A 12227-nucleotide genomic window follows, 5' to 3' on the forward strand; every position below is an offset into this window, starting at 1 on the left:
GACACTGCAGTTCACAGATCAGACTTAAGGGGGGCCCGAGGCTTCAGCACAGACAAATGTAATTAATATGATTATATAGATCTGTCAACCTTGTCACCTATTATGCCAGACGCTCTCACAGACCTGCTACAGGCTTAGACAGGAGCTGACCCACACTGGTCATGTAAAGGCGATGAAGTCTCTTCAATATGTGCAACAATCACAAAGTAACAATGATGGAAACATTTTCTCTGGAAACTTACTTGACTCATCATCAAAAACGTAGCACATTTAATCACTCAAATCAAAGAAACAAGACAGTACAAAATGAAGAAACATGTGTTCCATTTTAAAGAAAGAGACTAAAGACTTTTCTGTAAAAAAAATAAAGAGTCATAATATTGTCATTTAAAACCCTTTTTAATAGATATAATAATCATTATGAAAAAGATAGAATCAATTACATTTCGTCCCGACAAAATAATTCCCAGAGTTAAACTATTGAGAAAATAATGATTCTTTTAAAATACCCATATGGCTCTAAACAAATTGAACACAAAGTATTGCTGATTGAACATGTGGAAGTCATATTTTCAGATAAAAGAGCCCTATCTGTTTCTTTTTAACTGTCAAACATATCACTTCGTGAATGTTTGTGAAAAATGTAAACCAAAAGCTGCTCCTGCAGAATGTCGGTAATGTAGTGTGACACACCCTCCGCAGCAGACGTTACGGGGATTAAAAATTACTTTAGAAATAATCCCTGATGATCTCTTTTACCTTTGTATGTCATAAAGAGGAATCATTTTCTTTTCAGTCTGTTTCATAACCAGCTGAAACCCCTCACAGGAGCCGGCTGAAACAACAAATAAAATATCTGTGATGTATCGTAATAGTTATCTTAAGTAGTCTCATTGAGAAGATCACCTTTAAATGTCTTCACTCTTGCAGAGCCTTTTTCATTGTTGATACCCTTCAGTGAAGCATTTAATCAGGCACATAAAAAGCCTGCAAAGTGGCCATCCCTCCCTACATTTGAGAACCTTTGTGGCTTCTGACAGGACATGAAAGTCAAATATCACCAATATATCTTGTCAACTTTCAGACAAAAAACCTCTCCGATCTTTTGTGGTGAAAGGTCAGTTCCTGAAATGTTGCATCACTGGCATAAAATTGTGAAAGTAACTGAAACAATTATAGTTTTAAGGTTGAACTGATAACATTTTTTGGAAGATTTTAAGTAAATAGTACAATTTACAAAGGTCCAGATGAGCATCCACTAACAATAATTCTTCCCAGACTCGTTTGGGGCATCAGGTTCACCGTCATTATCAGCAATTAAACAGGGATCTTCTCAGGAGGTTGGGGGTCAGAGATCAGGACCCAGCACAGCGGCGAGACACTCCATTGTCATGCATGATGTCTATTGTCAACTGGAACAGAGTTTTCTTTTTTTAAGGAAATGTTTTATCAGCAGTATCTCCCACGCTCCTGGAGGAGAGCAGAATTAAGTGGAAACGACATCAGACTCAAAACTAATGTTTTATTGAGACACACACACACACACACACCAACAACAAAAAAAAACTTATGGCAAAAAGTTTACACACCATGCATTCAGAAAATCTCAAAAAGCAATATTAGAATATGAATTTCACAGTGTAAATGATTAGAGAACATTTCATTCAAATATTCTATCTAAAAAAAGCACACAAAAACAGAGCATAAAAATGTTGCAGCATCAGTATCATCTCTGTTCAAAACAATATATCATAAATAAATAAATAAATAAAACCCACTGATTCACACAATTATTCTAAGTGGACTTGGATTGAAGGAGCAATATGTGAGAAATCTACTTAATAAGATTACCACACTATATCTTCAGGCATTAAGAAAACATGCTATATTAGAGTGCTGGCTTCTCTGACAACAATGAAGCGGCCAGTATGTCCTCCTAAGTTTAGATTGTGGACCGGAGGGTTCTGTATTCGTTTGGACAAGATTGGTGGTTTTCAGACACCTCAACACAGGCGTTTTGCACACCCCTGGTTTGCAAGATAAGAATCAAGTTATCAAAGCAAACCAACAGATTTTGCAGTGAAAGAAGTAGACAAGCAAACAGTTTCAGAGAAAACTGATGTTTTTACCGAAATAAAAAGCCTCTGCATTTTTCTATTAATCTCCATGAGCAAAAATGTGATAAAACTAGGTGAGGTCAGCAGGCAAAAAGGTTTCAAGATCGATACAGAGCTGGCTAAACACTGAAGCTTCCGTGTCTGCGACATGGCAGCCTGCGTGCACAGTTTCTAGCATGCAAATTTCCACATACTCCGTGCGCCATGGTCCACCAGAAAAGGAGCAGAGCGTAGTGAAGCTAGTGGCACACTCCGGAGACGGAGTTGCTATGGAAACACAATCATTGACTAGATTGGAAGTTAACGCCAGTGCTGCACGCCGTGACTGACGCACACAGCGCTGATTGATGCGCACGGAGTATGTGAAAATTTGGCTCAAGAGAAATAGGGGGAGATAGCTCTCTACAATATTCGGACTGTTGTCCCTATTTTAAATGCTACTTGTCAGAGTTACATATTGCTCCTTTAATCTGACCTTACTGATTATCTAAAAAAAAAAAAAAAAGTTGATCTCACTGTTGCTAAAGATGACGCTAGTAAATAGTGTTTGAAAAAACAAAACGGTTAAGAGTCTAAATTTGATATGTCAAAGTTTATGTTCAGTCAAAATATGATTTATCACAGAGAAAGGAGATTTCAATTGACTCAAAATCCCTGAGCTCCCAGGCACTTAGGAATTCTACAGGAAAAACAAAAAAAGCAACAACTTTTGAGTTGTTGACTGATACACATACACGGTTCATTTTCAACTGATTCTTGAGGACGGTTTCAACTTAACAACATAAAACAGCACAAAAAAATGAAATAAAAAGTATAGCACTCTTGAATCGGTTCCTTAAGAGGGACAAAAAGTCCCTTGAAAAACTAACAACTTATCCTGACAGGGATTAAGTACTAATACATACCCTGTTAAATTTTAACTATCAAACACATAGGCAGCATTGAACACTGTTCTATTAAGATTTCATGTACCACTGGTACTGATACGTCTGTAGAGATGCAGAAAAACGTTTCGCTGAGTAGGCAGGAGATGACTGCAGTAGGACATTACAAAGCAAGATTATTTGGCTAGCCGACACTCTTTGGGCTAAACTCGTTTTCCTCTATCAAAAGCTGGACCACTTGTGAATCTGCTAGATCACCATGGTGACCTTCAAGGGATCCGACACCTTCTGCTTCAGAATCATCGACTGAATGAACAGTTTCTATTTGCCAATTGAAACTGATCACCTTTACATGATTGGATTTCTTTGCCTTTACTAATCCTTTTTGCTGCGAGTATATCGCTCAAAATGGTTTGTTCACAAATAAAACAAGTGTCAAGAATAAAATTATCACTTTTCAAACACTGCCCAACCTGTTGAAATGCCAACCATATTAAGACGACCTTATTCTTACATGATTAGCAATATTAAACAGCATACTTGAAATGTTTGAAAATTGTTTATAAGATATATCCAATTGCAACTGTATACAGCGATGATGGATTTAACTTACTGTACATCTTAGCTGCATTCATGGGAGAACACCAGAAGCTGGATCAATAAAGTAACAGATAACTGAACCAGCTCTTTGATGATGAGAATTCCCAGTATTCTACGCAGTGAGGTCAGGAAAACCCAAAGACAGCCAGACTACGTTGAACCTGTTCTCTTCTATTCGCTCCAGTGCTCTCTTTACATCTGGGTTATTGATACCAGTATCCTGCTGGCCATTGAAAGTCATAAGAGCAAGAATGTAACCAATATTGCAACCAACACTGTCAGTCATCTATCTTACTCTCAACCCACCTCGATCAGGTAGTTTATTACAGCCAAACCAAGGTGCATTCTGTCTGTAGATGTGTGTGTTAATGTAAAGTCTTTTTGCTGCCTGTGGCTATCCTTTGAAACAGCTTAACAGCTGAGGGCTGGAATTGCATTGCAGGCAGTACGGCACGGTGTGCTTGTTGTCAGTTAGTTCTGCATAAGGTACTGGTGGAAGTAGATGCCGAACAGAGAGCTGATAACCTGACAGGCAGCCACCCACCATGTGAGGAATGCAAAGAAACCTCTGAAGAAAAGTGGTGTGAGGACGGCACGCAGTGCTGTGAAGGCCTCTGACAGGCGTGCTACTGTAGCCTGGATGTCTTCGTCCATATCATCCACACCCTCTTCGTCTTCGTCAAGACCACCAGGCAGCACGGGTGCTGCTGTGGGCATCACCAGTGCTGGTGTCACCCCAGGAGTCTCCTCTGCACCAGGGCCCCAGGAGAAGTCCCCTACAAGTCAGACAACACTTAGATTTTTACAGCTGAACTTGGAGGAAAAAGCAAGAAAGAATGAAAATAGGGAAACTGCGATTAATCTCAAAATGACATCAGCCATGCTCATTGTATGGCTGAAAAATTCAAACTGCCAGCCATACTAACAATACTATTTAAGAAGAGTATGTTTTTTTGTTTTTTTTTAATTCTTAGGTTTCGGTGGATCTTGTGCTTGATTCATTTTGGCTAGTAGCCGTTTCTTTTTCTTTCTTTTTTTTAACCCACCACCATCCCAAGTGGGCACATCACTTATTATTTTTCAAACTTTATTTGTACACATCTTCCTTTCAGTTGTAGAAGTGGAGTCCAGTGTAAGCAGGTGGTGAATTTTTTCATAGTTTGTGCTAAGCTAGACTAGCTTAATGAAATGCCAGGCAAAAAAACAAGGAATTTTACAAAAGTTTGTCTTTTACTGTTTCTATAATTGTAAATTCAGATGGTTTGGAAAAATACAAAAATAATAAAAGTAGTGTAGACTGATCCTCAAACACTTTAATTGTGATAAAAGCGACTTCATTTTACTTACCTAATGCCTTCAGGGAAAGTGTGGAGAAGAGGATGAGAAGAATAGGAACCAAATACTGGAGAGTAACTACAGTTAAGTAGCAAAAGATACGCGTGACCTGAAAAAAAAACAAATGGACAGAAAATGCACTTTTGAAAGTTTTACTTTTCTATTGCCAAAAAAAAATCAAACCTACTTTAAAAAAAATCCAAAAGTTCTGAGTGAAATATAAATAAATCCTTACCTTCCTCTGAATGTCAATTGCAGCAATACGACCCGCCTCCTTCTTCATCTGCTCCACCCACTTCTGAGCCAGGTTCAGGTAGGCCTGAAGATGGTAACGGGTCATTGCTAGTCGAAGCACGCACAACCCCACGATGATCCACAGGCGCACGCTGTCAAACGCTGCACTGGAAACTCTGCAAGCATGGGATTATGAAGAGGTGAAAAAAAAAAGAAAAGAAAAAAAATCAGTACTGGCCATTTTGAAATGTTCAATAGCAGGTCAGTGTTTCTGTCTTGACAACAGAGAGGTGAGGATGAAATAAGAAGTTAGGAATTTGCACTCACATTGTGATGGAGGTCTTCCCCATAGGTGCACTGGCCAGAAAGTCTCTTGCCATGGGTTTCACCCAGAGAACCAACACAATGACAGGAGACATAAAACTCATGTGCAGCAGAAACCTGCAGGAACATTTAGGGAAATTTAACAAAGCTAAAGAATGCAAAAAGAAGATTTTTCACGAGGAAGTAACAAGTGTTGAATTAAATGCCTTAGTTATTACTGGATGAGTGGGCGGTCCGAGTTCATCTGTACAGCATCTAGATGAGTCTGAGCCAGTCGCAGGCCGGGGAAGGCCAGGATAGAACCGATGTAAGCACAGACAGCAGCCAGCCCGAGCTTCACGGTCAGCTTGGTCACTGGGATTCTTGAGGGATTAAAACAGAAAGCAAATGTTTTGCTGCAACACGAACAGATTTGTGCCAATTATAGCCTGTTAGTAGCTCATGCACACTCTTGATTCAAAATGTAATCCTATTCAATATAACATTACATGTTCCATTTAAAGATACCAAAGTAGTATTTCAGCAACAAGTTATCTTAGCAGACACCGATACTTAGACTTAGACTGAACTTTATTGATCCTTGAGGATGACTCCCTCAGGAAATTTAGGTTCCAGCAGCATATACAATAAGAGTGAAAAATAAAGATAAAAATGTAACACAAAATACAAAAATGTATTGTAAGTAACAATATAAAGAATAATATAGCATAAATAATAGAACACTCTTCCGTTGGAAGGAAAATACCAGAAATATGCATGGAAGAAGCAAAATATACAAAAAAGGCAATGATTATTGTTGCGATTATTGCACTTGGTTGATATTATTATTGCACATACGAGTGAAAGTGTCCATGTGTTATATACTTACGACCACTGAGCGTAGCCCTGCTGTTTGGCAAAAGTTTCTAAGTTGTCGAACAGGCTGGAAAAGCCAGACTCCAGGCCGAACTCCAGGTATTCCTCCCTGACCACAAGCACCAGCATGGCCACGAGCAGAGTGAGAAAACCAAAGGCAAGGCACACGGAGCGCTCGCCCCCCTCTTCAGAGCGGAAGTAGTGCCTCATCAGAGTGTGAAGGGTCTTTCTGAGGGTTGTCGGTTAAATGACAACAACTAACAAATAGTTCAAGTTTTACATACCACATATCATAGGTTATTCAAAGACAACCTTTCACAACAATAACTTGTCACAATATCAGTCATCATCATTATTTTTAAACATAAAAACGTTTAAAACAAAAATAACTTACAGAATATAAGTAGACTGTATCTAAATGATGAAACAAAAAGTCTGACTGTATCTCTGTGGATTAAGAAAAACATGTTCTGTAGGATGTAGAGTTTCCTGTCACTACTGGAAGTGACTTTAAAGTTGAAGGATACAGACCGAACAGCACTGTCAGGACACACCAGATGGCTCCGATATTCACCTCCTTTTTGGCATCAACCACATTGTAGTAACACTCAGTGAACAGGAAGACACCCAGAGCATAAACTGCAAAATCGATCAGCCACTGGTACTCCAAGAAAAAACGCAGCACTGAAAGAAACAAGATTAAAAGGCATGAGATTCATGAGCACTGTTAAACTCTTCTGCTTTCTGTATTATGCGTCTATATTGAGAAAACAGCTAAACAGTTGAAATGTTTGTGCTTCAAAAACGTTCACGTGGAGTAAATTAAGGAGTGTTAGTTTTACCAAGAGCATCCAATGTGTTGACTGGAGCTTTGTCCAGGTGAAGGTCGATGTCTTTAGGCACAGTCAGAGGCTTGTTCTCTCCATTTTGTCTCCTAATGAACAAAATACACAAAATCATGTCAAACAAGATAACAACACTAACTTGTAAAAATGTCAGTTTTACTGGATAATAACACTGCCAGCTTTTCTGGAGTGGCTTTTTTTTTTGCTCAGAAGTACAGTAATTCCATCAAAGGCAGGTCCTCTCTTAAGGTCGTGTTACTCTTACGCAACTCCTCGCCCCACCCTCGCCCTCAGACCTTCCCCCAACACACACACACCTGTCTCTCTTGCTCTGTTTTGGCATCTGTTTCCCCGCAAGGGCACACAGCTCTCCTTCTGATGGGTGCTTGAACCGGAACAAACTGGAAGGAATGACAGGCTCATATATGTAAAAAAAGTGCATCGCCTTTATGTGTATGACATATGTATTGATTGGTAGGATTTACCACACCTGCCATTACAGATGAGCCAGCGTGCAAATGAGCAATGTGGAGCCATCCTCTGCATAATGCTGGCAGCCAGCAAGCTGACCACCAGCTGAATCCCCATCAGCGCCTGTCAGAGAAAACGCACATTCACGTTAAAATGAACATGTATGTCTGAGAGTCCCATCGTGAACATGTAAACAAGATCGCGTCTGTAACTGAAGCCTTATAGACAGTCAAAGATGTAGGTGTACTTTGTGTGAAACCATGACTCAGTGAATGCATCACTTCATGTGGACTGGCCATGCAAGACTCGAGGTAATAAGTGCTTTTGTGTTGACTGAAGGACTCATTTTATGGTTCAAATGACGCCGTCGTTGCGAAGACATATTACAAAACGTACAGTAGCAGGAGATAAACTACCTTTAACACAGGATGCGCTGAAACTCCCTGCAAAATAAATGAAAGTTGGCAAATGGCTATCGTGCTAAATTTAGCTAAACTTCACCACCTGTCAGTGCTGCTGCAGGCGGAGCTAGCCTGTTAGCATTACAACTCTTAATAACGCCAACCAATACAAGAACAATGAGCTCACTTGACGACCATTAAAACAACTAAACACTGGTGATTACATGCCAGTTACTTCAGTTACCATGTGTTTCCGGAAAAGTTGTGGCTAAAACCAGAGAAGTTGATGGACCCTCTTCACAGACAGCCGAACATGCTGACATGTGTGAGACAGCTGAATGGCCCGGATGTGGTTCAAGCGTTTGAGTCGCGTGCTGCATTCAAGTGTTCCACAAAAAGCTTTGGAAATTCGAAGATCACTGAAAACCTCGGCTTCTCGACGAGAGGTAGAAAAATAAAGGATGTCGTTTGTCATTGAGGAAGTTAATTAGGTATGTCACGTGACTGCTTACGTTTAGTAAGACTGCATTTCATGTCTTGATACGAAAGGAAAGAAGGAAAAAGTACGTTCCAAATTGAGTTACGCTTATAGTCCTATGTCCCCACATATCTATGTAAGAGGACAAGGGGCCACTGAAAAAAAAGGGTTCTGACTTTTTGGGGGAATTCTGACTTCAGTTTTATAATTCTGACTTGTTTTTTAGGGAGCATTCACTCACTAACAGCAAAGTTGTCCCGTACTGTGCCTCCTCTTCTTCCCCCCACTGGCCTGCTCCAGGACTAACTGGGTCTGAGCACGGTTTGCTCTTGTACATAAGGGAAATCATTTAAAAAAAAGCATGGCTTTATAGGCCTAATTTGAGGCCGTACGTATAGTATAACACAGAGAAGATGGCAGGTACTTTACTGACTTTCTGGCTTATTTTGAGTAATTTATTTGGAACACTCAGGGATTTCTGTATTGTGTTCGTGCACAAAATGCTGTGCCAACGCACACCTCTTCGAAGCATTCCAGGGTCCAGGAGGTGTATTGTGCTTATAGGCATGGATCGGAACAGTGTCACGAGTCAAACAAACTGGATATAGGGGTGTAGCGTGCTTGAGAAGCTGTGGGTGCACCCTCAGAGAAAAGTCAGAACCAACCTTTTTTTTCAGTGGCCCTCATAGTCTTCCATATACATCATATTGGTACAAGCAACTTGATCTTGATCTTAGATTTACATCTTTTATTTGTGCAACTCTTTGGAATTTCCCCACTGGGCATCAATAAAGTATTATTTTATTTTATTAATCCTGCTGTGACACAGTTAAATTAAGCAGCACCTCCTAGTCCTGGCTATTCAGGGATACTTGTGATTATATGTTTATTTTCTTTGAAGGAACTGGAAATTAATTGCTTGACAGCACATGTTTTTCTTTTTATCTTTTCTTCTCCTTTTTAATGCTGGATGAAATTAGGAGAATTGAACATTATTTCAACATGTTCATTAGAGTAGATATCAGACCTTTCTTAATAGAAACCAAGTGGGATTTTATTTAGCATTAGTGTGTTAATAGTTCTGCATTCATATATGCTTTCTCATTTTTGAAGAAGAAAAAACTTTGATCAGTCTCAGAAATAATCCTTATCCTTGATTTTTGAAACTAAACCTACACCATTGAGTTTGACATAACTATTGTCATTTACGAACACATTGTTTTTTATTGTATAGAAACTTAACATGTCAAAGTGTGTCCCATCAGCTGTCTTATGTCTCCGTATTATTTATCACAATAGGTGTCTAAGAGTTCCATGAAGGCATTTGAAACAATAAAGAGTTTTTATTGGCTGATATTAACCACTGAAACATTTTATGAGTACCTTTAACAATTTCATTTCTCAACAAAAACATTTTAACATGAAAAAACAAACACACGTTACAATCCAAGTGTGTTAAGAGTTTTTTTTTTTTTCAAATTAAAAAAAAGGAAAAATAAAGTACATTTACATACCCTGATTATAGATCCAAATTTTTGTAATTAAATTTTACAATTTCATCTGTGTTCCCTTTTCCTCTTTCTCGGTAGCCCTGAAAACCTCTGTGAGAGCCTTCTAATGATAATCTCTGGGATTCATGCTCCCACAATCATGAAAGAAAACAAACATTATGCAGATGGTAGGCTTTAAGTCTCAGATATGCTCTACTTAGGCACAAAAACATCAGCCAACAGAGAGGGGATGTGGGGATTTTGATGTAATCAGGAGTTGAGGTATTATTTTCTCATTAAGAAAGAAAATGGAAGAAAAAAAATATAACCAACCTCTTTACAGTTTGTCTCTCTGTGATGTGTTGCCGTTTTATCACTGATTATGTTCCTAACCATGAAGTGTTTGGGGGAATATTGTGGTACAAATACAACAGCTCTGGGTGTGTTGATGCATCCTTCATGTGAGGTACGTGCAGTCCCTCTAGATGAAAATGAATGTCCACAACACAGTGGCCTGTGCATGCATTATAATGTCAGCTCATCCTCTGTAAACCGGAGGCCTGTATGCCTCCAATAGAGCAGAGAGTCCCCAAGCAGTCTGCTCTCGCAAAGATCTTCTACCAAAACCATTCACCATATAACAACTGTGTTAAGCATGTGTGTGGGTTATTTGGGTGGTCTGCTGAAGCTTTTTGAATACCCACTTTTTGATAATTACTGGCAGCCCTTCTGCTGAAGTTATGTCTGATCCTTTGCCCGGTGAATTTGCGCATGAGAGCATGACAGCTCCATGAGTCCTGTGAATTTGATCAAATGAAGCTTTGTGCGCTTAAGGAACGGCATCTCTGGTTTGCATGTATGCACCACCGAGTCAGATTTACAAACGTAAATCAATTCAAATTAGTTGTTCTACTCCGCGTCAAACTATTTGATCTTTTTGAGTCTTGTTGATGCAGCTTCAGCTTATAACCCTTAGACAATAAGTTTGTAAGATTCTACACCAGGGAAAATGGACTAGTCATATTTAATTTTGAATTACCTTTACATGGGCAATTGTCTGATTATACTGCATAGTCTCTCAATTCAAAGCAGCTTTTAAATCATAAAAATATTCACATTTTATTACACTTATGTTTAATGATAATATGATAATTGCTGGTAACGGTCTTTACGCTCTTTATTTTATTTACATGTTCGGTGCACCAGCGCACCAAGACTTATTCCTTGAATGGCCAAATCTACTCAGCAATAAACCTGATTCTGATTCTAAAGAGTGAGTTTCTCTTGCTGCAGCTGAACATAAAGTATCTACAGAATGTGAGGAAAGATATGGTTCATTTTGGATGAATTAAGTGTATGAGCCTTAGGATACATGGATAGGGGAGCATAGAGCAATGTTTAAAGAGCTCTAACATAATCTGTTATGTACTTTTAACATTTTACATCAATCTTAAACATGTAAAATGTACAGAAATGCATTTCATATTTAGTACATTTGCCTAAATATCAGTCATTAAAATGTCAGTTACACTGTGAGAAGAGACGTCTCTGTCTGGGTAGAAAAACACTTCCATAATCATCATCTTTGACACAAATGCTAATCCCTCTTCCATGTTAGCCATCTGTGGCTGAAGTGGCGGGGAAGAAATTACTGAGAAAAATGGACACAAATAAAATGCTAATTCACCACTGGCTACAAGTGGCTCCCCTCCCTCTGCTCAGCTCGGGGGGCCTCTTGGTTCCCACACCACTTCTCTGTGTCTCTCCCAGAGGGCTGCTGGGATACCGGCGGCTGCTTCTGAGCCCGCAGCAGGGATGCAGGCCTCCCATTGGCTCGTCTTTGTTTGCTCGCATGCACGGTATTCATCGGCTGATCTGAATATATGCAAATGTTGCAATGGTGCCCCGTCAAAGGAAACTCCCATCACCACCATCTCTCTTCAATTTGCCCGCTCTTTTTCCTTTTTGTCTCTCTACTAACTGCGGCCTCCTCTGCAGTGTGGGGGAGTGCTGTGGGAACCAGCTATAGAGGGCCAGATCTGCTTTGTCACAGGGATTTATTTTAAACAGGAGTAAGACTCATGACCGATAATTACCACACATAGAAACACTTTATAACCATCCATAAGAGAAAGAAGTCTTTAAAAGTGATTCTCCTGTAACACACTGTACTCTCTGTACACAATCAAGGTG

At 39.5% G+C, this 12227-nt stretch overlaps 1 protein-coding gene across 1 annotated transcript; it reads right to left on the bottom strand.

The window, feature by feature from the left end:
• Positions 1-1508: 1508 nt before the first annotated feature.
• tmem161a (transmembrane protein 161A) lies at positions 1509-8432 on the bottom strand. Its single transcript, XM_079350496.1, has 11 exons — positions 8311-8432; positions 7685-7788; positions 7512-7595; positions 7192-7283; positions 6877-7033; positions 6363-6578; positions 5713-5856; positions 5498-5611; positions 5172-5346; positions 4949-5045; positions 1509-4377 (listed from the first exon to the last, which is right to left on the bottom strand). The coding sequence occupies exons 1-11, from the start codon at positions 8311-8313 to the stop codon at positions 4073-4075; spliced, it is 1491 nt and encodes a 496-aa protein (XP_079206622.1). The 5' UTR covers positions 8314-8432; the 3' UTR covers positions 1509-4072.
• Positions 8433-12227: the final 3795 nt, after the last annotated feature.

Source organism: Symphodus melops (genome assembly GCF_947650265.1).
Source record: "Symphodus melops genome assembly, chromosome: 8".
Classification (NCBI taxonomy): domain Eukaryota; kingdom Metazoa; phylum Chordata; class Actinopteri; order Labriformes; family Labridae; genus Symphodus; species Symphodus melops.

Coding starts and splice junctions, on each gene's coding strand:
- tmem161a (XM_079350496.1), bottom strand. Junction 6,579..6,876: donor CTGACAGTGCTGTTCGGTCT/GTATCCTTCAAC, acceptor GACAACCCTCAG/AAAGACCCTTCACACTCTGA. Junction 5,612..5,712: donor TCGGACCGCCCACTCATCCA/GTAATAACTAAG, acceptor ATGTTCCTGCAG/GTTTCTGCTGCACATGAGTT.